At 54.3% G+C, this 25,343-nt stretch overlaps 9 protein-coding genes across 9 annotated transcripts; 3 read left to right on the forward strand and 6 right to left on the reverse strand.

Annotated features, from left to right (window-relative positions):
• Window positions 1–167: 167 nt before the first annotated feature.
• Window positions 168–1,220, reverse strand: VTN49DRAFT_2268 (uncharacterized protein; the record flags this gene model as incomplete). The annotated part of the gene is made up of 1 exon (XM_069409974.1): window positions 168–1,220. The coding sequence occupies one exon, from the start codon at window positions 1,218–1,220 to the stop codon at window positions 168–170; it is 1,053 nt and encodes a 350-aa protein (XP_069268826.1).
• A 1,654-nt stretch (window positions 1,221–2,874) lies between these two features.
• On the reverse strand, window positions 2,875–4,997 carry VTN49DRAFT_2269 (uncharacterized protein; the record flags this gene model as incomplete). Its single annotated transcript, XM_069409975.1, has 2 exons — window positions 2,875–4,633; window positions 4,693–4,997. 2 exons carry the CDS (start codon window positions 4,995–4,997, stop codon window positions 2,875–2,877), a joined length of 2,064 nt encoding a protein of 687 aa, XP_069268827.1.
• Window positions 4,998–6,372: 1,375 nt separating this feature from the next.
• On the reverse strand, window positions 6,373–6,836 carry VTN49DRAFT_2270 (uncharacterized protein; the record flags this gene model as incomplete). Its single annotated transcript, XM_069409977.1, has 2 exons — window positions 6,373–6,605; window positions 6,653–6,836. 2 exons carry the CDS (start codon window positions 6,834–6,836, stop codon window positions 6,373–6,375), a joined length of 417 nt encoding a protein of 138 aa, XP_069268828.1.
• Window positions 6,837–6,879: 43 nt separating this feature from the next.
• Window positions 6,880–11,556, forward strand: VTN49DRAFT_2271 (uncharacterized protein; the record flags this gene model as incomplete). Its single annotated transcript, XM_069409978.1, has 4 exons — window positions 6,880–7,007; window positions 7,081–7,183; window positions 7,247–10,069; window positions 10,129–11,556. 4 exons carry the CDS (start codon window positions 6,880–6,882, stop codon window positions 11,554–11,556), a joined length of 4,482 nt encoding a protein of 1,493 aa, XP_069268829.1.
• A 24-nt stretch (window positions 11,557–11,580) lies between these two features.
• Window positions 11,581–11,805, reverse strand: VTN49DRAFT_2272 (uncharacterized protein; the record flags this gene model as incomplete). The annotated part of the gene is made up of 1 exon (XM_069409979.1): window positions 11,581–11,805. One exon carries the CDS (start codon window positions 11,803–11,805, stop codon window positions 11,581–11,583), a length of 225 nt encoding a protein of 74 aa, XP_069268830.1.
• Window positions 11,806–12,422: 617 nt separating this feature from the next.
• Window positions 12,423–13,912, forward strand: VTN49DRAFT_2273 (uncharacterized protein; the record flags this gene model as incomplete). The annotated part of the gene is made up of 4 exons (XM_069409980.1): window positions 12,423–12,506; window positions 12,600–12,676; window positions 12,732–13,580; window positions 13,633–13,912. The coding sequence occupies 4 exons, from the start codon at window positions 12,423–12,425 to the stop codon at window positions 13,910–13,912; spliced, it is 1,290 nt and encodes a 429-aa protein (XP_069268831.1).
• Window positions 13,913–14,308: 396 nt separating this feature from the next.
• VTN49DRAFT_2274 (uncharacterized protein) lies at window positions 14,309–16,048 on the reverse strand (the record flags this gene model as incomplete). Its single annotated transcript, XM_069409981.1, has 5 exons — window positions 14,309–14,335; window positions 14,388–14,429; window positions 14,494–15,406; window positions 15,455–15,889; window positions 15,960–16,048. 5 exons carry the CDS (start codon window positions 16,046–16,048, stop codon window positions 14,309–14,311), a joined length of 1,506 nt encoding a protein of 501 aa, XP_069268832.1.
• A 4,008-nt stretch (window positions 16,049–20,056) lies between these two features.
• Window positions 20,057–22,867, forward strand: VTN49DRAFT_2275 (uncharacterized protein; the record flags this gene model as incomplete). The annotated part of the gene is made up of 5 exons (XM_069409982.1): window positions 20,057–20,066; window positions 20,127–20,250; window positions 20,312–20,500; window positions 20,551–22,705; window positions 22,772–22,867. The coding sequence occupies 5 exons, from the start codon at window positions 20,057–20,059 to the stop codon at window positions 22,865–22,867; spliced, it is 2,574 nt and encodes an 857-aa protein (XP_069268833.1).
• Window positions 22,868–23,605: 738 nt separating this feature from the next.
• VTN49DRAFT_2276 (uncharacterized protein) lies at window positions 23,606–25,330 on the reverse strand (the record flags this gene model as incomplete). Its single annotated transcript, XM_069409983.1, has 2 exons — window positions 23,606–23,614; window positions 23,672–25,330. 2 exons carry the CDS (start codon window positions 25,328–25,330, stop codon window positions 23,606–23,608), a joined length of 1,668 nt encoding a protein of 555 aa, XP_069268834.1.
• Window positions 25,331–25,343: the final 13 nt, after the last annotated feature.

Here is a 25,343-nt window from a genome sequence, read left to right on the forward strand (position 1 = left end):
TGAGTTCCTCCGTCATATCACTAAGAAGCAGTTAAGATACTGTCCTTGTCTATTCAGAGTAATCTGCAATGCCATTTGTACAGCTGCGAACCAATCAGTTGGGTATCTTTTCGTTAAGCTTGCAACATACGCAAATCTAGGATACTTACAAGGGAAAAAGTTCTAATCTACAAAGAACTCTCCGGCTCTGGTTCGGGGCCCGGTTTGGCCTGATCCATTCGTGCCATTATTGCCTGGGCCTCCTTGATTAGAGCCCGACGCGCGGGCCGTGCCTCCTCCACTTCGATGCAGTCCGCTTTGAGAATGACCTGGTCCATGATTGTCTCCGTGAGCCGCTTGTGTTCCAACTCGCGAGCCTGCGGATCACGCGGCGGGTCCGCGATGTACGCCTCACAGAAGGGGACCAGCGTGCTCTCGAGGTACTGCCGCAGCGCCTCCACCTGTTCAGTACCAGGCTTGAGGTCGCGCAGGCTCGGAGCGGGAGACGGCATGCCAGATAGGCGACGAGGAGACAATGGAGGCCTCGAAGGGGCGGGGACTTCCAGGGTAAACCGTTCCTCGGGAGTAATAGAACTTGATTCTGGTGATGGTTCACTGCGTTCATCCTGTTTCTTCTTTCTCTTCTTCTTCTTGTTCTTCTTTCTCTGGGACCTATTCTCGCTGCTCAGTTCGTCGTCCCGGTCACTACCCTCTCCATGTATGTGATCGCCAACATCGGCATCTCCCGGCGAGACAGACGATAGATCCTCTTCCGTCCCAGAAAAGCTTGGAGTGAGATCCGTCTCAACGACCTGCGAAACCACGCACATCACCTCCGACTCCTGCTTAAGGCCTTCATCCTTGCATGGCCTCTCATTATCCCGCAGCAGTTTGCCCTTGTAGAGTAATTTGATTCTTCTCAGGTCCGACTGGCCCACTTTCTCCGCGGCGCGCCGCCGGAGCTCGCCGACAGTGAGCGTACCATCATCGATGGCATACGGGGCGAAGTGCAGCGGGTACGTGACACCACGGTGTTTCAGGAGGAGGATATCAGGGCTGTTGTCGTCCGGAACATTATGCCTGTATTGATATCGGTCCCGACCTGTCGCATCGATATCGTCGTCGGTAAGATACGTGTAATATTGGTCATTGTGGGCGCTGCTGGCTTGCGTGCGGCCGGATCTGAAGAAATTTGACGACGGCTTGCGGCGCCAAAAATCAAAAGGGTCTCTCCAACTCATTGCTACGGTCGCAACCAGCACTGCAACAAGAACAGCAGCAGTGGAGAGGTTCAAGGGGAAATAATCCGTCGCCGGGGCCAACGGCGCGGCGAGAAAGTGGCTGGTCAGGTTGGGCGAAATTTGATGACGAACAAATGATCCAAAATAGGAGTGAGGTGTTGACAACAAATTATCTATGGATTGAAGAAAGTGGACGGTGTCATGGATATAGGTATCTCCTTCTTTGACCCTCTTTCCCCCCAGGCAGCCAGCTTGGGAGGGGGTTGTGATTTGAGATGGGAGGAGATACCCGCTTACATGAGCAGGGGTTGCTTGCCGATTGACTTTTCCTCTCTTGAGCCTCAGGCTCCCAGGCTCACGGGCCCGCGCAGCGAGCTGCAAATTTAATCAACCCTGAAAGTTTAAAATTAAATGAAATTTTGAACCTAAATGAAATTTTAATTTTCAGTACCAGAACAAGTTGGTACCCCCATTTTCCCAATGGCCGGACCCGAACGGCCCGAGCCGGATGTAACTGTTGTAAACTGTCAACCTGCCAACCAACCCTAATTTCTCACGGTGCCGGAGTTTTTCATTTAACCTAGTCCGTGTTTGTCGATCCATACCTCAACCTTAACCTGAATTCGAACAAGACACCAGCAAAGGCGCCGTCTCAGAGACGGCAGGAGTTCTCTCAATGTGCTTGGCTGGGATAACTGTAGGCTAGCCTGGCCACCCCCGCGGTAAGTGGGGTGGCACTCCCGAAAGCCCGGAGGATTGACCTCATCGCTAAACACTCACGCTGCTCGATACTAAATCATGATGATGCATATTTAAGTACAAACCGTAAGTAGTAGTTATAGGAATTCATCTCTGCGAATGATGCCGAAATGCCGACCTTTTGCACCCGAAATGAATCAACAGAAAATGCATTGCATCATAGTTGCGGTTCACACACAAATCTTAGTCCTGATGAAGGAGAAATAACCGGAAGCCTATCCAAAGCTCAAACCCTCGACCTTCAAAACAGGCAAGATTTCACCTGCATGTCGTCTCTGTGCGTGTGGGATGCACCAACAATTTGCTGAGAATGAACCATGAACATCTCCAAGCAAGACAGGTGCATCACGCAGCGGAAAATAAGTATCTCACCAACTACCACCCAAAAGCCCTTCAGACATGGAATCAAGATTAGGCAGAAATCTACTGAATGTCAAAGCAAACGTAGTGAAAAAGAAAGTCGGGAATTGTGGGGTGCTATCTTGGATCTTCCAAGACACCCCTGTCATCGGCAGGATAATGGGGCTACAGACTGGGGAGATAATTCACCTACATAGCTGGCACAACTAGAAATCTGCAAACCGCTACGCCATCATCCTAGATGGTTACCAAGCAGAGGATAATTGTGATAGCTGATTTTAATGCCCACATGTCTGACCAGTTTGCTCAGTCAGGAAATGCCGCCCAAAACACGCACATAAGGGTGATAGGATCATGGAAGCTCATACATTAAAGTAGCTGTCACTGCATTGTGTATCATACATGATAGAAAGGGTAACCGTTATATGAAGCCAAAGTCCAATCCAAGGATGTTAACCACAACGCCCCAGCCCACAATGCTCGGTCTATGTACTGTATTAGAAGAATTCTGAAAAGTCATAATACACGACACGATTTATAGTCGCGAATAGCCCTGCGTCGAGCGGCCTCCAAACAACTGATTAAGGAATCCGCCCCCGCCACGTGATGGCGGACCTTGACCGCCGGACTCACCCGACATCCATCGCGGTGGTCGCAATCCGGAGAAGTCACCCTGCAGCCACCGAGGAGTGGACGCGGTTTCGAACGTGTTCCGCACGCGGTGCGCAAATGATTGGAAGACGTTCTCGTCTGAATCGCTGTCGCTGGAGGTAGCGAGAGGGACAGCTGGCCGCCGCGATGAGCCTGCTGCGGGTGGCGTTCGGTGGCCTCGGGCTCCGCGACGGACTGGTGGCACGTCGCTGGTGCCCGCCACGGATGTCGCCGGACTCACTCCTGAGGCAATGCCCAGCGATCCGAGACCGTTGAGTTCGCGCTCAATGAGAGCGCGACCTTCGCGCCAACCACCCGTGCCGTACTCACCGGGCATTCCGTCCGCATCACCGTCATCGTCCTCCACCATGCTGAGTCCAAGGGCCTTCTTGATGCGACCATAAAGATTGAACATAGTAGCGCAAACAGGGAACAATACGAGGACCGGGAAGAAATAGTCAAAGCCCTTGCCGAGAGGCGTGAGGTCAATGTACTGGCCGAGAAAATGATAGAAGATTGTGCCGCGGTGGATGTCGCCCGGCAGAAATGTGACAAAATTGTACGATAGAGGAACCGTCAACCGAGCCACCTGGCCGGCATACCAACACGCGCTTTCACCATATGTGTTCCGGCGTACCAGCGCCCGATTTCCCCAGACTTGAGCATCGTGAACACCCTTAAGCGCGGCCGAGCACATGTAGAGCAGCCAGAGAGCGGAGAGAACTTGGCCACCAAATCCCACCTGCCCTTGGTCGTCGGGACGAGGCACCAGACTGAGACTGATAATGGAATACCGCGGAGCAATCGTCTTGATCAACTCCGACCACACCACACAGAACGAGGCGCCTGCACAGACTGCTGCCAGGAGCAGTCGGATAGCCGGAAGGATATGAACATAAATGTGGTACCGCATATACGGCGTCACGAGAGTAGACTGCATCGGAGATGCCAGCCCATCGGAGCGCAGTTGGTTAAAGTCAAGCTTTTGGGAGGCAGACGAATTCAAAATAGCCTGGTATCGAGCGGCCGATTGAACCAGATGATGCCATTCACTCACAAATCGGGCCTTCTGATGACGAGCCCGCTGAAGGCGTCGGGAGAGATCCGCCATATAACGCTCCGTGATGACGGCGGGGACGTTCACGGGTCCGGCGGGTCGCAGGGGATGAGCTTGTGACTCGGAATGATCGGAATACTCGGCTAACTCGTCGATCCAGTCCTCAAAAGCGGCGGCAGAGCCAGTCTTGCGCCGCTGCAACTCCCGCAGCTTGGCTTCCAACTCCTCCAGATTGGTGATTGCGTCTGTCAGCCGGTCGTGCACTTTCAGCGCATGCACCTGGAGTCTCCGCAGGGAATCGGCATTGTTGGCCTGGCGCCAGAAGGTGCGAGGAATGGACACCAAGCCATGTCCCATCAAGTAAATCGCCAATATCAATCCCCACACATAGGCCAGCGCCATCACCAGGGCGCGAATGGATGAGAATTCAAACCCATTTTGAATAGAGACGTAAATGAGTCCGACCACGCCGCAGGCGAGGACGGTTGCATGGTAGCGAGCATTGGAACGCAGCGAGTATATCAGGCGATTTCGAGGGTCTCGATAGCCCGAGTCTACAAACTCTCCAAGGATGGGTAGAATGATCCTGTTCCGAGCGCGGCCGTCAGCTGGCGCTTTCCCCTGAACCAGATCTGGTTAACATACCAGGTCAAAACGAAGATGAGCCAATACGTAATGCGCCACAGCACCAAAACCGCGCGATCCGGCAGCCAAATCCCTTTTGGCGGATTGCCCTCTCGGGTGCTCGATGCCAGGTCGACCGGGACCAACAGAACGACGCTAGCGGGCAGGACCAGGGCGAGATAGACGGGCAACAGAATATATGCCGGCGTGGCGCGCAGGGTCAAGAATCGCCGGAGAACGGTGAGCGCCAGGAGACAAATCAGGAGAAAGAAGAATGACAGGAATATGGCCGAGCCAACAGGCGTCGGCCGGTTGGCAAAGGCCATGCGGAGCTGAAGGATCGCAACGAGCGACGAGTTTGGGTTTCAGGGGTGATACGTAAGCCGAGTCGGAGTTCTCACAGTGCGCAGCACCATGTCCACGGCTGCCGGGGCGAGAATACAGAGAGAACTACGGAGGCAGTACAGACTGGGATGGGAGCCGTTGATGTTTAACGACAAAAAGCTTCGCAGATCGGCGCTGACGGGGGGTCGTGGGACGACGGCGACTGTTGGACCATTGGACCGTTGAATCAGGACGCTTTGCGTGGCTTGCACTATGGATGACTAATCAAGTCATGTGACTCTAGGGCTGCCTTTTTCCCATTGTGCGGCTTGTTCGTTGTCGGCGCCCATCGGTCTGGTGCGCTGGCCCGTTGGCAACCATGGATGTGGTCGGAGGCAAATCTGACAGCCTATAGATGCCAGAGCACCGCAGAAATTTGTCTCAGTGCTTTCACAGACCGTTATATTCGATCTTCTCCGATGTTCCTCCTGTATCAAAGTCCAAACTATCCTAGTCTGCGCCGCTTTTTTTGGTGAAACACGCGCGCTCCACACTCGAACATCGATGGAGCAATGTTGAGCTGCTGATCAGGACGGTTCGCTGGGCGCTTGATCTTCTAGGCTCGATGCCTGCAGGCTGCAGCGGCCGCCCATACCGCCCTCCAGCCGTCCAGAGGGAATCTTGAGCTGTACCGACGACAACAAAACACCTAGATAATAGACCTATTTCTACTTGTACTTGATACCGCCGCTTGTGGAGCATGTAGCAGAATGCATTGGGGGTGTCCATGATTCATGATTCATTCGATCATAACAGCCTCCATGAGCCGCAATAAACTCAATTGACCCCAAACCCACGAGACCCTGGAAGTTTGAAGTTTTGAACTTTAGAGCATTGTCCCGCGGTCTTCGTCCAAGTGCACCAATCGCGGCACGATCAGTTTTCTTTTCCTTCTCTCTGGAATCCATCCCTGCTTTACTCGTAGTGCGCGCCGATGGCGGACCGGGGGGGCATCGTGATCGTGGCCAGCTCAGAGCACAGGGAGCACCCTGGCAGTTGGGAATGGATGGAATGAGCTGGGAGCTTGACCCGATTCAGTTTAGGCGCTAAACCAGAGCGGATTAGGGCCGCTAGGGGTCCAGTGCGGATTCGCCTCGCCAAGTGTCGCCCTCCGTCACTGATTGGATTGGGGGAAATCATAATCATCTTCCCGTGCTGCCTCTCGCTCGATTCGAATTCTTATTAACGAGGCTCCCCCTCTCTAAAAATTACACACCTCCCTTGGAATTCCCGGCCGGTCCGTAGTGTGCTGTTTTGCTCGTTTCTATTGTCTGATCGTCCCAGTGAAGGGGTCAATCGAAAAATTACTCAATAAGCCTATTCTCCCGTGCCCACTTCTTCTCCCCCCTCCCGCCTCTCGCCGCCCTTCCTTCGCCGAGAAAGCCGCCAGCGCCATTGCTGCCCGGCTGTCCTCATCCTCCTATCCTCGCGCGTCCTTGGGGTCCGCTGACCGCTGCCTCCCGTGGTTGTGCGACCGGAACATGCGAAGCGGCCCGTCACTGGCTGCGCTGACCCATCGATTCTCTCGCGCCCGAATCCCCGTCTTCCGCCTGCGCATTTCTTCCCCAGCCCCAACTTCTTTGCTCTCACCACCTACCGACCTTCTTCTCCTCCCTCTTCCGCAACCGTTTTGCCGTCTTCTGCGACCGTCTTCGTCTCCGGGTTACGCACCACCGTCCGCCGGCGAATGCTGACGTCAAGCACGGCTCCGCCAGCGTCGTGGACAGGTGCCCGTGCCCGGGCCTGCTGACCATGAATCCCATCAACTTCATACCCAACATGGCCGGAGGGGGAGTCGTCGGCGCCAACAACCCCCATGGTCAGATGCCGCAACAACTCGCGAACAACCCCTTGTATCGTCGTATCTTGCATGAGCTGCAGTCGCAGGGCCCGTTTACCGGATGGCGCCTCGGAGTCTCGTCGTTGGATCGGGCAAATCGAATATGGCAGCTGTACGCCTCTCAATTCTTTGTTTCAGGGAAACCCAAGGGTCGTGGCATCGTCGCTGACTTCCATTCTTTGTAGGATCTCAGCCCTCCGACTCGTCCACCCGCGTGTCGACATAACCCCCGCATTGCAGAATGCCCTCTCGTTTGAAGAGAAGGCCTTCCGCGAGTCCAACCAAAAGGTTCGTATCCTCTTCCGTCGCTCGATGCCGTCGTCAGCCTAGCAGACTAATGCTTCCTCGTAGGAGGACTACGAAAAGGCATGCACGAGCAAGCTCATGGCAATCCATGAGGCCCGCCGTAGACAGGAGCAGGCCGCCGCGATGCAAGGCGGAATGATGCAACAGGCCAGTGTCGGTGGAGTGCGTCCCAACCAAATGCAGACCCCTTTCTCGCAGCCCCAAATGCAACCTTCCACCGTCCCCGGACAGCCGTCTCCGATGAACCCATCTGCCGTCATGCAGGCCAAGCAACGACAGCCCATGGCGGGCATGGCTCAACGATTACCTGGGTTGCCGGCCCGCGATGAAGTGAGCAATTTGAACCCGTCCGATTTCGAAACCGTCAGTCGCGTGGCTGCCCAGTATATGGCGAAAATTCCTCAGCACGAACGCGACAACCTCAGGGCAAGATTAGAGCAAGAGGTGCCGGCAGAACAAAAGCAGATCATCGCTCAGAAGAATCCGGATCTGCTAACGTGGTACTTCCGCGCCCGCGCCTGGGAACAAATCAAGCAGCGCCGCGCTGCCATGAATGCTGGTGATTCGATGCAACGGCAGATGATGTCCAATATGATGAACGCGCAGCGGAACGCAGCGGCTCCCATGAACACTCAACAACAGGGCTTTGATCCTGCCTCAGTTATGGGCAATATCGAGAGTATACAAGCCGATGCTCTCCGTTCGCAAGAAGCCGGCCAATTGGTTGTGCCCGCGAGCAATGGGCAGATGGGGAACCAACAATTCGCCAGCCCTCACGGTATGTTTGGGCACAATGCTCAAGCCGGTAGCCAGCCCAATGTCACTCGAGCTGGAGTCAGTCCGCAGCTGTTCGCGCAACAGCAGCAGGATCAGCAGTCCCAGCAACAACAGTTACAGAATGCTCAAAATCTGCAACAAACAGCCGGCCAGCTCCCCATGACTGCTCAAGCTCAGGCTCAGATGCATGCGCAGGCACAGGCTCAGGCCCACGCGCAAGCCCAGGCTCAAGCGCAAGCTCAGGCCCAGGCTCAGGCACAGGCTCGGGCCCAAGCGCAGGCCCAAGCTCAGGCTCAGGCTCAGGCTCGTTTACAGGCGGTTCAGAACGCAAAGATGACAATGGCATCTCACCCCGGTAATCAAGCTGGAGGTCAATTCAATCAGGCAATGCCGCAGAACTCGATGCCCATGTTGAATCGTCCAATAGGAGCCCAGATGTCTCCTGTGCAGAGTTCGCAGGGTCAGACGCCAGGACGACCACCCGCAATGCCCGGTGCACAGCAAGCTGGTGGCCAGCTCTCCACGGGACAGGCCCGTCCGCAGATTTCTTTGAATAACTTACCACCACATATCCGGGAAGCTCTTGCGCGGATCCCTCAAGAGCATTGGGCAACCTATATTCAACAGCAACGTCGGGCCATGGCAGCCAGCCAGAGTCTTGCCAGAGTGAATGGGCAACGCTCAATGCCCATGCAAACAAGCGTTTCCCAGCCGGCGTCAACTGGCCAATCGGGTGGTTCAAATCTTCGAGCAGCTGCGATGCCAATGCAACAGTCGCTCTCCGGCATGGACACTACCCAGCCGCCCAGTACGTCGATGCCTGGCGCACAAATGTCGATGCAGCCACACCAGCCGCAGCCGCAGCCGCAACCGCAGCAGCCGCAGCAGCAGCAGCAGCAGCAGCAGCAACAGCAATTTCAGGCACAACAACAGCAGATGCTACGGCCTGGCGCTGTCCCATTGACTCCGGAGCAACAGACGCAGATGGATCAGCTTCCATTCCCTCATCAAATGCTGAATGGGAACCAGATGGTACCTCAGACTATCAAGACCTGGGGCCAGTTAAAGCAATGGGTTTCTCAGAATCCGCATGCTCTTTCCGGCATGACATTGCACAAACTTCACCAACTGCAACAACTCCACTTCTTGCAGACGATACGGGCGCGCAATAGTCAGCGCTCAGCAACTGAGCAAGGAGGGAGACCCGCCTGGGTTGAACAACCCCAGCAGGCGATGAACGGGCAGCCTCTACCGGGTATGCCGCCGACGATCAATCTTCCCCCGGTGACCCCCAACGATATCGCGATCGCCCGCCAGCGCGTTGGTCCCCAGGCCGCCCATCTAAGCGATGATCAACTCCGAACACTGATTCAGAGGAACCGATACAAGCACTTCTTGCTGCAAGCTCAGAACCGAAATGCGGCGGCGGCCGCCGCAGCAGCTCAGGGAATGCCTCGGAGTCAGCCGCCTCAACAGCCCCCCCCGACACAAGCTGGTGTCGTGGCTCCAACATCGGCTGCCGCCCAGCAAGGGGTATCTGCTGCTCATATGCCGGTTATGACTACTGCAACTGCTGGGTCACAGACTGTGACCGCTAAAATCCCAGCACAACAGCCTCCAGCACCGCAAGTGGCCGGGAAGACGATAGCTAAGCCAGCCGCCAAGGCGCCCGCCAAAAAGCGTAACAGCAACGAGGAGGTGGTTGAGATCCCGAATCCAAAATCCCAGCCTGTGTCGCAGCCAGCGATCACTCAGTTTGGTGCGGCGACCTCCGCACCGATGGTTCCTACGAGCGCGCCACAGCAGCAGAGTCAGAACCAACCGCGCCGACCTGCTCGCCAGCCGATTCCAAGGGCGGTTGCCGAGGAGAACTGGAACAAGAATTTGCCGGAGCCGCTCAAGAGATTCTACGCGGATGCGGTTAATTCTGCTCCAGCACCCGTACCTACGTCCTTGACGCCGGAAGAGAAGGCTGCGATGAGCAATCAGCTGATGGAGTGTGTTGATATGTTGAGCAGGCTGGATTCGTTGGTCCAGTGGCTCACGACTCACCCTAGATCTGAGTCCCAGATCCGTAACATTTTCAATGCGGTACGTCTTACACCATATCCAACGACCGTTATATATCAGTGCTGACTTATATGACGTAGCGTATTCATTTAATGCGGCAGTTCAAGCCCAATGAATGGACAGTTGCGGATCAGCTCACCATCACGCCCGAGTTTCTGCAGCGATCCTCCACATTCATTAAGGGCTTGTTCGCAGTTATGATCAAGTTCTTGCAGCAGCAGGGCCAGAGGCCAGGCGCTGCCGTCCCACCTCAGCAACCACAGCAGCAGCCTGGCGATCAGGCAACCAGGCCGCCGCTCAGCACAACCAATCTTCAACAACATCAGCAGCAGCAAGAGGCTCTACTGCGGGCTCGTCGCGCACAGCAGCAGCCGGTGCCTCCAGCACCAGCAGCGGTGCAACCAGGGGTCGCCGTGCCACCGCTGGGTGCACCTTCTCCACAGGGCGTTCCGCAAGCATACGGCCCAGGCAGCAACTTCTCGCCCGATAAGCTTCGAATCCCCCCTTCGAAGAAGCGCAAGCAAACCCATACGTCTGCCCCTGCTTCCGAAGCGTCAGCGACGGCACCAGCCAAAACTGATACCGTCAAGGCCGAGACCAAAGCCTTCCCCTGCCCGGTTATGGATTGCGAGTACAATCAGAATGGATTTACTACCCAAGAAGCGCTGGATAAGCATACTCAAGAATTCCACCCAACGAGAGAGCAGATCGGAGACCCTCTCCAGTACGCTCTGGAAAGCTTCGCGGCGGCGCTCGCAGCCCCCCCGAAGGAGAAGGAGAAAGAATCTGCCGGAGCGAGAGCAGGGCATCCCGCCCCCACGGACACTGAGCCCGCTCACTCGGAGACCAAGCCCGGTGCTGCTCCGGTGGACAGCAAGGCGGACGGAGCTGCAGCCGTACCTTCTGCTCCAACGGCAGGGACGAATATGGGCCGTATGGCAAGTCAACCTGGTCCGACGTCGGCGTCGCCGGCAACGAATCAGCTTGCCACACCACGGACGGTTCCCAGCAAGGCGCCCAGCGAGTCCAAGGCGACGGCAGACAAGGATAGCAAGAAGGAGCCCACCAAGCCTGCTGACCAGGCTGCTACTCAGGACGTCGTGATGAAGGATGAGTGGCTTGACAGCGCGATTTCGCTTGACCTGATCCACGACTCATTCGGTGCGATTGCGAACGATGACTTTAGCGGTCTTGGAGTGGATCCATTTGACGAGTTTCTCAATTCGGACATGTTCGTGTCGGGCCAGACGGAAAACACGCCGGACTCTGTGGACAGCGGGCTTGTCACACAGACGCCCAAGGACGGTGAAGATGCTGCGGTCAAGATCCGGGATTCAGAGGACGACAATCGCCTTCCCGCGGATTGGATCGGCCATCCCGGCCCCATTACGACGGACATGTTGACCTTTGACGACTCATGGCTCGACACTGACTGGAGCGTGTTGGAGCAAAAAGACCGAGAGGCAACTGCGAAGAACGACCTTTCGCAGACGGTCTTCTCCATTTGATCCAACGATTAGTGACGAATCTCCTTATCTGTCTACTACGTTTATCGTGTTCTGTTGTTCTGCTTTACAGGCGGGTTGTACATTACGGATACCCAAGGATCTTGCGGTTGGGTTCATGTTGAAAGATATGTTTACTGGTTTTAGTTTGATTTTTGTTCGACATAATATCGAGCCCACGAGTTGATGCGCGTGGTTCATGTGCTTGTGGCGTTGACTGGATGGGAAAATGAGGGAAATTGTCTTTTCCATGCCTTTGCTGTGGACTGAAGGATCTTGCCATGAAGACTTACGGGCGCTATGTGAGGAATGAGAACTAGTCTTTAATGTTGATGCTTTTGATGTTCTGAGGAAAATCGCTAGGCCAATGCTACACGTATTGATTCAAGTTATTGTGATGGTAGCACTCGTAAATCGCTCTTTTTTACTTGTGACTTTCAGTTCTTTCAATATTGTAAGGGCCTGTTCATGATCAAAGAGTCATGTGAGGGCCTGAGGCACCGCTCAGATAGGTGCAAGTAGCTACCAGGAAGGTCAACAACTAAAAAGGAAACCCCACATCATGAGACTCGGTCCGAAGCGGGAAGGCAGATCCAGATCTGGCTCCGAGGCACCGTTCCAGGCGTCGATCCCCTCCAAAGAGGAAGCAGGGGGGGATGAACGATAAGGCCGATCCGCCTGATTAGGTGCGGAGAAACACGCTAGCTTGTTATGGAATAGCTCACTGATAACCGGTTTGATAAGCCTTCTCCAGGTCACCGACCCCGGCCGACCGCCCCTTGAGCCCTTGACCTGGACTGTTAACAACTCCAGCTCCCTCTCTCCTCTGAAAACAAGTCAGTTGAGGAGAGATTCAGAACCTTTCTACCATGACGAATCGAAGTCTCATTCCCGTCCTTGTCACCATGATGTTGGTGACGGGGGTTTGCAATACCATCCTGAACAAGTACCAAGTTGGTCCCCTTTGAATCTTGATCCCCATCGCTGGCGCCGCCTATGCCATGCTGTGAATTGTACAGGACGCGAGTTTTGATCAAGTGTATTAGGATTTGCAATGTGTGAGAAACTGTGACTCGCCGGATCCGAAAGCGAGAATGTACTTTGAGCAGCCGGTGATTCAAACGTATGTCCCTCGAAATCGGCAGGATGAGTATCCGGAGAGGTACTGATGGGAACAGTGTGCAGATGTTCATCGGAGAAATGGGCTGCTGGATCGTCGTGCTCTTATCTTACGTATATCGACGATTTACGGCATCGCGCCGCCCCGCTCCCCTACTGGCGGGCGGCTACCGACGAGTCCGCAATGACGACATGGATGACACGACGAGCATCGAAGACGAGGATCAGACCCTGGTCGACTCCGACGATCCCGCGTCAAAACCGCTCCTTGCGACGGAAGACGGACGGCAGTATCTGCGGGGCTGGAAAGTCTTTTACCTGGCGGCGCCGGCTTGCTGTGACATCACGGCGACGACGCTGATGAACGTGGGCCTGCTCCTCGTGGCAGCAAGCATTTATCAGATGACGCGAGGCGCAGTGGTGCTGTTTGTCGGGTTGTTTAGCGTTTTGTTCCTTCATCGGAGACTCTACCTGTACAAGTGGCTTGGTCTGTTCCTCGTCATGCTAGGCGTGGGGCTTGTCGGCCTCGCGGGTGCGCTGTTTGGCGGTGACCAGAAGCACGGTCTGCCTGACGGTGATGTCAGTGCAGAAGAGTCTGTCGCGCCCGATGCGGTCCGTGCCATTATCGGCGTGCTGCTCATCGCCTTTGCACAGATCTTCACCGCGTCGCAGTTTGTGCTCGAAGAGTGGATCCTCGAGCGCTACGCAATGGACCCGCTTAACGTCGTTGGCTGGGAAGGTATCTTTGGCTTTCTTGTCACCGTCACGGCCCAGATCATTCTCCATCTCGCCATTGGCCGAACCGAGGCTGGCCGCTATGGATACTTTGACGCCATCGAAGGTTGGCGACAGGTATTCACCAACGGGGAAGTTGCCCTTGCGAGTATCTTTATCATGATCAGCATCGGGTACGTCTTCCCTATCCTCTCCTTTTACTACAAGTCTAACTTGATATGTCAGTGGCTTCAACTTCTTCGGTATATCCGTCACCCGCGCCGTCTCCGCCACCTCCCGAAGCACCATCGACACCTCCCGTACACTCTTCATCTGGCTCGTCTCGCTGGCCCTCGGCTGGGAGACATTCAAATGGCTCCAGGTCGTCGGCTTTGCGATTCTCGTCTACGGCACATTCCTCTTCAACGATATCGTGCGGCCGCCCCTGAAAGCATGCTTACCTGAGACGGCCACTCCTCCTAACCGTGAACGGCGGTTATCTGTGGCGTCTGTGGAGCACATCTAGACTAATAAGAGGTCTTACAGTGGGGTTTTGGACTGTTTACAACTTGAATTTCGGAGACTGTTTGCTTATCGGGGATTTCAGGATCAGTTCAGATTGTTTGACATTTGGTTTTCCTAGGCGTGCGAGGTTTAGGGTATTGGTGTTTTGCTTGTTTGCTCTATTTTGATTGTTTCGTCCATGGATGTGAGGGTGAGTGCTCGGGCAGAGATTTATAGAAAAGACATATAAGAGCCGGATCGAGGATTTGAAAATACCTCGGCGTGGAATAAACAAAGCATTATCCTTTATCGTGATCTAGGGGTTTGCACTAAGAAACAAATGATCCAAACACTATAGAAGGTCGAGAAAGGGGGAAAACCATCTGACGAACCCCGGAATCTATCCACATCGAGCAGCTCAAAGGAGGACGTACACCACGCACATCTGCATCATTCGTCAGTATCCCGTTTCGACACAAAGGAAGGGGGTTACATACTATAGACAAACCATAAATTATGCTTGCCCAGAAAAGCATATTCTATCGAAACCAAGCAACGTTAGCATTGGAAACCTGTGCAAGAAAAAAAAAAAGGGGGACATACAAGAGCGACCTGGAACGGCCGCACAAACCGGGAGCTCTGAATCAACCACAGGAACGGCTGCTGGACCATCGCCGCGAGGGCATACCCGCGGAGCTTGTGCGTGATGCAGCCCATGATGAGCTCATGTAGGGCGGAGCTGACAAAGAAGGCGATGTTGAGGGCCGCCCAGCGCGATAGGTTGTTCCGAAGCGCGGCTTGGTAGACGTGGCGCCAGAGGAAGTGATGAACGGGCAGGTTCCACTTGCGGGAGAACTCGAGCCAGTCGCGCGCGTTCCACCAGTCAACGTAGAACTGGCGGTCAGCGAAGCGGCTGATCTCCGCGAAGGCGTTGAGGGCGAATTCCCAGATAATGAGCCAGCAGAGGAGGAAGAGGGCTGTGAAGGGGACCATGATGTGAACGGTGGCTGTGAGGAGGAGGACGTTAAAGTGATTATAGCCCTTGCCCGTGGTGATGAACTCGATGCCCGCGGCGCGGAGTTCATCGCGGGAGTTTCTCAGGGAAGGGATGACGAATTCTTCGGAGAGTTGGGTCATGAGGAACATGCAGACAAACAGACCAACTGCGTTGGAGAAAACTCGAGACCACCGGATCTTCTCCGTTCGCGGGTACTCGAGCTCATAGCACAGAGTCGGGCACAGAAGATAATCGACAAAGTTGGACAGCGTCAGGTTCTGCGGGTATGTCACATGGCCCAGTGGCGAGGTGAGCTCCATCACCAGCGTTTCGCGCAGTTGTTCTACAGCTGCAGCGTCCTTCGACGATTTTCCCTGGTCCAATTCCAAAAGGCGGCGCTGCGTCTCGCTCAGATGGCCATTGTAGAACGCGTACGAGTGCATCTTCATCAGGATAATCATTGTATGCAGGCTGAAGTACACATGTGCCGTCCATGTCCACTTCAGATCAAATGGCAATCTACCCCTGTCAGCGGCGCACACACATAGGAAATTAATTTCGACATACTTTGACCAAAATGCAAGCCAAGCGAGCTCAAACAAGCTCTGGATAACGATACCGCCACGCTTCCATCGCAACCATCCCGTCGCTGACCGCACTTTGAGATGAATCGGCAGTACAAGGACGGATGAAGCCACCATGGCCGCATCACTCAAGGCCAACTGCCGCAGATTTGGCGTAAACTGCCTCCACACATCCCCGCGAATCGCAGAACCCGTGTTCTTGACATTGTGCAGACACGTGCTAATCACCACAAGTGTTAGCGCCACCCAGAATAGTCGACTGAAGCCGCGAAGGATATTGTTCTCGGTCTGCGCCTCGAAATACGATGCGCGCGGCGCGTAGTCAATGCAGTGAAACAGGCGTTTTCGCGCCTGCGCCTTCTCGTGCGCGGACGAAACTGACGGCGCCGCACCGTTGGTTACGTTGTCTGGGTTTTTACTAAATTCATTATCAGAAAGACGGACTTTGGAGTCAATGTGTTTAGATTGGTTCAATGTTCAAAACGTACCCCGAACCGTCGCCTGCCATCTTCTGATATATTGATTTCCGGGATCGGAGAGACCCCGTCGTGTCTGTTGAAACAGATGTTGTGGCCATTTTCAAGGCTTAATAGCTAGTTTTTGTCGACCAAGTATAACGGCCGATAGATAGATTCGCAGCACCGAATTCTCTGCTCTCGAGACACAACGAGCCGGACAGAACTCAAGAATTGAGAAAGTGAGGCCGGAATTCAGAATTCTCTGCGCTCGAAACACATCGGTCGGAGCAGAATTCAGGAGTGGTTGAGAAATTGAAGCGTGAATTCACTCGTGGGGCGGCATCCCTAGCTGAATTAAATGAGGAAATAGGTCGGCCAATTCGTTGGTAGCGGGGGGCTACGCTGAAGCGTTAGTCAGGTCCTTATTGGGTGTATGATTCATCGATAAGGTTAGATATTTATAAAGTCGGTCTCTGCAGCCTTGGTCAAGGTTCAGCTCGAAGCTCCCAAGAAAGTTGGTGTACCTGTCTGATGGGTCCAACAGCCCTGCGAATCGGAATTTCCGCTGGGCAAAACAAGAACCAACGCACCAACAGAAACGTCACGTGATTTCCAACGCCGTTGGAGGAAGCATTGGAAATGCAAACTGGTGACGCGCGCAGGTGCACGCATGCCCTGAAACGAACCAAACGAACCAAACGAACCAAACGAATCAAACGAATCAAATGAACCTCGAATGGCGTGCGAAGAGCGAACTGCGAAGTAATTACTCCGTACTGAGTACGGAGTGAAAAGTGCTCATTTCGCTAGCCTTACCTACTGCTGGGGGATCACGTGATAGTACATTTGAAGCCAGCCAATTCCGCTTTCCTGCGGCCTTCGGACCCTTTCACTCACTTCGTTTCGTTTCAGGGCACGGTCATGTTGTCAACGATGCCAAGATGTGTCCGGCGGAGGCGAAACCGCCACCGGGACAGGGTGTGTTAAACATCACTTCGCACTCCGATGGACAGGTACCTGAACCAAGCAGAGTTTACGACCGCCGGGAACCATGGACGAAATCAGTAGACACCGCCACCCTATCTCTCTCCTTCGTTTGGGACAGTCCATTTACTTAAACCTTCCAGCGAATACTGGAACGCCGGGGAGCGGGAAATGACGGATGAAAGACCATGCTGTTCCAGTTGCAAATCATTCGGCTTGGTCTGGCGCTGGGTTGTCAGAAGAGTCCAAGGCACCACACTGTGACGAAGATTTCAAAGAAAGGATCATGGCAATATTTTCAACGACGGACATCGAATCATTTGGAATCCAATCGTGAGCAAGAGCTTTAAGAGCCTTGCAGTGCCATACACAGAGCTTCTAGCCCTCGGTGGTCCGTCAACCAGGGCCAAATCAAAGAAGCGCGGATTTGGCAACATGCAGCTTGGCATAACGCCGAGTCCTCTATGACAGCCTCAGGGATGGTTTTGGGAGGTGTGAATCCCGCAAACTCCGTTTGAGGGCAGAATTGACCATCATTGCTTCGCCATTTCCTTGGGATGCTCACCTCTAGAGAGTGAAAAGAGCCCCTCGCAACCGCTCTCTCCCTTAGGGAACATTGCCAGGCCGCATAGAGTGAAATCCCGTGTTGAAATCCGGAATATCTTCGGTAAGCGGAGGAAGACGTGGCGCGTCTGATTCGCGATTGAAATTTAACGAGCTGTTTGGTACCCGGGAATACAGCGGATATTGATCATGGGCCATTTGGTATGAAACACGTAGAGCCAACGATTGTTGGAACTTGAGAATAGCCCATGCTGGCTATAACTCGCTAATGGCGAATTAGCGAGTTTTCATCAGTTGACTCATGGATCGTAGGGATTTCCTCGGAACAGTGCAAGCGCTGAATTCTTTCCGGTTTCTAGGTCTTGAGAATAATCCAAGCTCCATTTCAGACGCCATTGGCCATGTATTGTACGGCTTGGATCATTGGGGACGAGTTTTGTATTCTGTAGTCGGTCTGGTTGCAAGCTTCACCGAATTGCGGTGTCGGGTGTCGACTTAGCCAAGTTCTTCCAATGTTTCGTGTCATGCAGCAGACGATCCAAATCGTAAGCGGTCTCGACTACCGTGTGCCAGAGTCAGATCCCGAAGAATAATGCAAACATTCGGTCTCGTCTCCCGTGACTTCGTTACGTACCCTTGGTGGAGGACACGGGAGAAAACACAGTTCACTAACGACGAACGGCATAGGAGGTTAATACTATGCCACTATCTTCTTCATGCTCTTGCCGGCAGCCTACTTGGTTTGGTTGGCGTCTCCGTTGCTGAGGTTCTTGAAGGTCTCGACTCTATAAAACGGCATACCTTCTGGAACTCAGACTGACCTGGAAAAACCTCATCTGATGGCATGTAAGAAGTTAAAGATACCCGGCCCGATTAACTAAGTCGCCCTGTGACAACATGGCTTTCGGCCATCACAACAACAGTCATATCCGTTGTAGTCACAAAATCCGGCCAAGTCAATACCGGCTTTCGAAAACTACCCTCGAGCTCCGTCTTCTCCGGACCCAAGCTCTCGAGAAAACCGCGGATACGCCTTCGCCGGTCAAATTTGGCTCGCGCTGAATCGTGAAGAAGATCTCTTCTCCGCTGCATACATTCAATAGTTGAGTATGTTCTTCAGACACCTGCCACTGACGACAGTGCATGAAGTCCACTCTCAGTCCAGGTGGGTCTGTCATTGGCGGAAGCGGATCCTGGCCCCTAGACTAAACTGTTCGGAGTAGTTAACTACATGCTCCACCAAGCCTTAAATCGTTCTGTCAAAGGGTGAGCTTGATTGAAAGATGGGAGGTATGCAGATTGCGAATGACAGTTGACAGCAAATGCAAGTTAGTAAAGAAGCTTCTGTAGTACGAACGAATTACGGAATAGTCTCCTAGTATCTTGACAGAAGATACACCACAGCTAAGATAGTATTCAAGAATTAATCGATCAGTATTCGACCCAGATAGCTTAAGTAGTTCTAGACTCTCAATGCATGCTGGGCTAGTCAAAGCCATCTGATCAAGGGATGGAGTCCCGTTCAGTTCCCTCCGTACTGCAAAGGTTATGTTTGTCCCGTTTTAGTCATACCTTCATCCTCGGTTGACGATCACCCCTGCTGCACTTCATGGATGGAGTTTAGTATCGGTGCGTGTGACCGGCTTTTCTCAGCTCCTCTGACTAGTACTCCATTCTTCATCATGAATGTGTTCGGAGATTTCGCGGTTTGTCCAGGATTCGCATCCTGATTGTACTCAACATAGCCGGCCTTTCGTCCATAATATGTTAGTAGTCACTGGAAATGATTATCTGCAATGTAAACGTCCATGCTCATGAAAGTTTGAGTCCTTGTGTACAAACGATAGCACTCTTCAAGAGGAACACATATTCACAAGTCCCACAATTCAGAGAAGCGGAAAATGGTCGCATAGCCATGAAGCATCGGCTTGTTCTAACAGCAGCTCGCTCTTGGTGGCCTCAGAAACTCAGGGGGATGGTGATCGTTGAGCCGCTGTTTGAGCCAGTTGCTCCATCGCCGATTTATCCAGAACGGGCAAGTATCAACCATGTTTACCAGCCTGTGGTGAATTGACCTCACTCGATGGCCTTTCGCATCCTCAAAGTCGCGGCTAACTAAGGATATCATGTTCCTGCATAAGGCCGACTGCTGACCCGGAGTTAACAGAACTGAAGCTTGACAAGGTTATTCCAGGTGCACCATAACTATGCCAAATGTCCTGTCAATGGATGCGGGCCATGCAGTGACAGCACATATGTCATATGATGCGCCCAGGTACTGTCCTTAGCTTCGTCAAACCGACGAATGATAAGTTGGCCTCAATAGTAGGGTAGGGAGTGTGTACAGAGAGAGGTTCTTGTAATTCTCTCCTTGTGAAATGCGATGTGTCAATTTCTACACCGCTTTCCAGAATAGTGACTACCTTTATCGTAATTCTGTATCTCAGTACGGAGCACTCCACTGGAAGCCGACAGATTGCACTCTCCGAGTCCTTTCGGCCCATCATCTTCATTGTTCGGAATACTAAATAGGTTTCTGATCATTCTGGTCTCGCCCCGTTTGGGGTGCCGCGATCGCAATGACTTCCCGTGAGTTACTACCCCGCCGCAACCCTCATTTTCTCCAATATTGACGGAGATGGTCCGCAGTCAAGCAGTTCATTCGCAATGTTCGCTCCGCCAAAACGATAGCTGATGAGCGGGCCGTCATTCAAAAGGAGAGTGCCGCCATTCGTGCATCCTTTCGGGAGGAGAGCCATGATTCCTCGGTGCGGTACGTCTCTGTAGCCTAGGACAGACTCGTGTGGTCGCCGCTGATCGGAGTCGTGATGAAGGCGGAACAATGTCGCCAAGCTGTTGTATCTGTTCACGCTCGGTGAACGGACACATTTCGGCCAGATTGAATGCCTCAAACTATTAGCGTCGCCGCGCTTCGTGGACAAACGGTTAGGGTATCTGGGAACGATGCTACTGTTGGATGAGAATCAGGAGGTGTTGACTTTGGTCACCAACTCGTTGAAGAAGTGAGTCCGGCAAAAGGCTGGTCGAGCGCCACGAAGAGCTGACGGCCCAGTGACTTGAACCATTCGAATCAGTACGTCGTTGGTCTGGCCCTCTGCACGCTGGGCAACATTGCCTCCGTCGAAATGTCGCGAGACTTGTTCACCGAGGTCGAGAACCTAATCACGACGGCGAACCCGTACATTCGCCGAAAGGCCGCGCTGTGCGCAATGCGCATCTGCCGCAAAGTTCCGGACTTGCGGGAACACTTTATCGAGAAGTGCAAGATGCTCCTGTCTGATCGAAACCACGGAGTCTTGCTGTGCGGGCTGACTCTCGCCATTGATCTGTGCGAACAGTCAGAGGATTCCGAGGAAGGGTCCGAAAGCGTGGTCGAGCAGTTCCGGCCGTTGACAGGGCAGCTGGTCAAGGTGCTCAAGCAGCTGACAACTTCGGGATACTCTCCCGAGCATGACGTGTCCGGTATCACCGACCCGTTCCTGCAGGTCAAGATTCTTCGGTTCCTCCGGGTGCTCGGACGCGGAGACGTTGCGACGAGTGAACAGATCAACGATATTCTCGCCCAGGTGGCGACCAACACCGAGTCGAGCAAGAACGTTGGGAATGCGATCCTCTACGAGACGGTGCGTACGATTCTGGACATCGAGGCGGACTCAGGACTTCGAGTTCTGGGAGTCAACATCCTCGGCAAGTTTTTGGCGAATCGAGACAACAACATCCGATACGTCGCGCTGAACACGCTGCTCAAAGTGGTGGCGGTGGAACCCAACGCTGTGCAGCGGCACCGGAACACCATTCTAGACTGCCTGCGGGATCCCGACATCAGCATCCGGCGCCGAGCGCTGGATCTGAGCTTCACCCTGATCAACGAAAGCAACGTGCGGGTGCTTGTCCGCGAGCTACTGGCGTTCTTGGAGGTTGCAGACAACGAGTTCAAGCCGACAATGACAACGCAGATTGGGATTGCGGCGGACCGGTTTGCACCGAACAAGCGGTGGCATGTGGACACGATGCTGCGGGTGCTTAAGCTGGCGGGCAGCTATGTCAAGGAGCAGATCCTGTCGTCATTTGTGCGGCTGATCGCCACGACGCCGGAGCTGCAGACGTACGCCGTGCAGAAGCTCTACGCGGCACTGCGGGAAGACATTTCGCAAGAGGGCCTGACGCTAGCTGCGGCATGGGTAATTGGAGAGTACGGCGACGCACTGCTTCACGGGCAAAGCTACGAGGAGGAGGAACTCGTGCGGGAGGTGCGCGAGAGCGACATCATCGATTTGTTTACCAACGTGCTTAACAGCACGTACGCGACGCAGACGGTGACGGAGTACATTACGACGGCGATGATGAAGTTGTCTGCACGAATGACGGACCCGGCACAAATCGAGCGGATCCGGCGGTTCCTGCAGGGGCGGACAGCGGATCTGAACGTGGAGGTGCAGCAGCGGGCCGTCGAGTACAGCAATCTGTTTGGCTACGACTCGATCCGGCGCGGAGTGCTGGAGCGGATGCCTCCGCCGGAGATCCGCGAGGAACAGCGGGTGCTGGGAGAGCCAACGACCAAGCGACAGAGCCGCGTACTGCGGGACAAGACCAAGAAGCCGGCCAAGCAGACGGAGCAGGATCTTCTGGTCGACCTGATGGGTGGTGCCGAGGCCGCTCCCAGCACCACGGCGGCGCCGGAGGGACCCTCACAAAACACCGCGGACCTGCTGGCAGACATCCTTGGTGGCGGTACTTCGACCCCTTCCCAGAAACCGGCCGCGGCCGCCCCAACCACCGCCAGCGGCTCAAGTGCCCTCATGGACCTTCTCGGAGGATCAAACGGAGCGGAGCCCGCTCCTGCCCCCGCAGCGGCCGCTCCGGCCATGGCTCCTTTTGCCGGCGGCGCCACTCCCACTCCTCCTCTCGCCTCCTCCTCCTCCTCCTCCGCGGGCGCCACCCCGCCCGGCGGAAGCAGCCCCGGCTACACCGCCTTCCAAAAGGACGAGCTCGTCCTCACGCTGCACGTCCAACGCAACACCAGCGGCTCCGGCGCACAGGTCCTGGCGCGGTTCCGCAACACGTCTGCTCTCAGCCGCTTCACGGCTGTCGGCCTCCAAGCCGCCGTGCCGAAGAGTCAGCGATTGCAGCTTAACGCCATTAACAAGGCAGACCTCGACGCGGGTGAGGAAGGCACGCAGTTGATGCGGATTGCGGCGAACAGCGGGGTAAGTCACTCCCTCTTCCCCCTTTGAAGTATGAATTGTTAGGGTAGCTAATGAAGGTGAATATAGGCTCTGCCACCAAAAATCCGGCTCCGCTTGCGGGTGTCGTTTAGTAAAGATGGTGCGTCCCCGGTGACAGAGCAGGTGGATTGGACGGAGCCGTAGAAAAGGAAAGACTGCTTTCTTTTCTCAAAAATAATCGACCAGGATATCGATGCTGAGTGGTAAATAATATTCTATCTGCAAATACCAATGGACAATAACTATGCTTGAACTATCACGAGTATTTGTTTTATAGTTATAGAGAATCGAACTCCGTTATGAATACAATACAATCAATCAAAATCTCAAACATTCATCATAAACATCATAACCAAAATCAAGTCATCACAGGCATAAGCATAAGCATAACCATCACGTAACCCATAAAACATCACTCATCCCATAAATCATAAAAACCATATATCGTATCAAATATGTATCAGAGAAAAAAAGGAGACAAACCTTAACCACTCCAATCCGATCCGATCCATGACACCGTTTCCGTTGAGGAAAACTGCAGAGTAGTAGTAGTCTGCAGTAGTAGGGCTTTGCTTGCGCTCTTCCTTCTTTCGATAAATATGAAACGAGAAAAAAAAAAAAAACCAAGAAAAAAAAAAAGCAAAACGGTCAGTCCAATCAACTGTAAGTGAAAAGAAATCAAACATGGACAATTGTGAAAAAAGAAAAGAAATCAACGTAAAAAAAGTCAACAGCTTGAGTTGTTACTGCCATGGTCACCCATGACTATGGCGGTAACAATACTTCGCTGAGACTGCAAAGCTGAAGAGCAGCACGTGTATTGATAATGGCATCTCCTCCAACAACTTGTTGGAAGGATGATGAGCTTATGATATCCTCTGCTTAATAGTACTGGATCCAGTTAGCTGAGCTCAGACAGCGTGACAAGGAAGTCCAGTGGGAACTTACCTTGCCGTACCGCACGTCCGACGGATACCGCACCTCGCCAAACAGCGGGCGCGACGCGGCCGGCCGCACCGTCTCGATGCGCACGCCAGACTCGTAAGTGTACGTCCGACAGGGCTTGGCGGTACTTCGGGCCGGTGCCGAACCCCGCCGGCCGTCGGACATGAGTGGTGTGGAGGCCGATGATGCCGGGGATGTGCCGTAGCTGAGCTCCTCCGGCTCCATAACGTGCAGCTCGGGAGGGTCCACGACTTTATACCGGCTGACTTTGGGGCCGGGAGTCATCTCGGGAGTGCCTGGACTCGAGTATCCCGAGTCGGTCCGGTCACCGCGGGTCCTTGACCGCGGCGCCGGCTCGGTTGCTCGCCCGGTGAGTGCCTCCATCATGGCAGCAAGACTACCCTTGGATTCCGACTTAGACGATCGACTACTTCGGTAAGGGGCTGTGGCTGATCGCGAGATAGACGGCATGGGCCGACTACTACTCGTGGATGGCCGGACTTTCTCCTTGGTCGACGAGGACGTCGGGGTTGACGTGCTGTGCGAGCTGCGCTCGTACTCGCGCGTTGGAGAATCCAGCCGTTCGCGAGACCGACGTGCCGGCCGCGGCGAAGGATCGCGCGCGTGCGACCGGCTGTGATGATGGGAGTGCGATGCCCCTGGAGAGTATCGCTCCGGCTCAACATCGGTATGGGACCGCGACATCTTGGGTCGCCGGTCGATCTCGATGATCGGTGACTTCTTCTGTCGGATGTACTCCCGGACGTAGGTTTGCCGGTCATCCAAGTTCGAAGCATACCGATACACGAACTCGTCATCCTTCGAGCCGTCCGACTCGGAGCCCGAGTCCGAGTCGTACCGCGAAGAAGACGACTTCTTACTCGACTGCGAGTCGGACTTGCTGTGGCGTGACCGCGAATCGCGCGGATACGCAGTTTTGACTTCGACCTTGTAGCGAATATAATCTTCATAGTCATCGTCGGCACCGGGTTCGGCATCAAGCTCGGCATCACTCTCCACGTAGGGCGCCTTGGTGCGCTCGTACTTATCGGAAGCATCTCGACGACGTTCTCTTGTCCGGGTCTTGGCCCGATCGTGATGTCCAGCCTTGCTGCCTCTACCGCTCTCCTTGGCCGCCTTGCGCGCCGCCTTCCAGGCGGGGACCTTGGCACTCGCGGCGGCTTGCTTGGCCTTCTTTTCACCGTTGACCTTGGTATGTGCTCGTTGGGCAGCATCCGGATACTTGCGAGAGTATGCCGGTGGCTCGTCCGGATAGAAACACTCATCGCTGTCGTCCGAAGACACGCCAGCCGGTGTCCGCTCCTCGTAGAAGTGACCGTCCTGGAACTCGCGGGTCGGTGCCGCCTTGCCCGGACTGCCTCCGGTCGAGCGGCCCGCTTCTCGCGCCTCCTTCTTCAGCGCCGCGGCCTGCACCTCATGGTCGTACCACTTGCGGGTGTCGCTATTTGAGAGCAATTCGTATGCCTCCTGAATCTTCTGAAACTCATCTGCCGCCTGTGCCCGCAACGATTCATCCTTGACCTTATCAGGATGAGTCTTGAGGGCTAACTTGAGATACGATGACCGAATCTCGGCCGCGTCGGCGTCCTTGCTCACTTTGAGGACCGCATAGGGATCGAATTTGGGAAGGGTTCTCGACATGGTGACACGGGAG

Source organism: Thermomyces lanuginosus (genome assembly GCF_041956635.1).
Source record: "Thermomyces lanuginosus strain ATCC 200065 unplaced genomic scaffold VTN49scaffold_27, whole genome shotgun sequence".
Taxonomy (NCBI): domain Eukaryota; kingdom Fungi; phylum Ascomycota; class Eurotiomycetes; order Eurotiales; family Trichocomaceae; genus Thermomyces; species Thermomyces lanuginosus.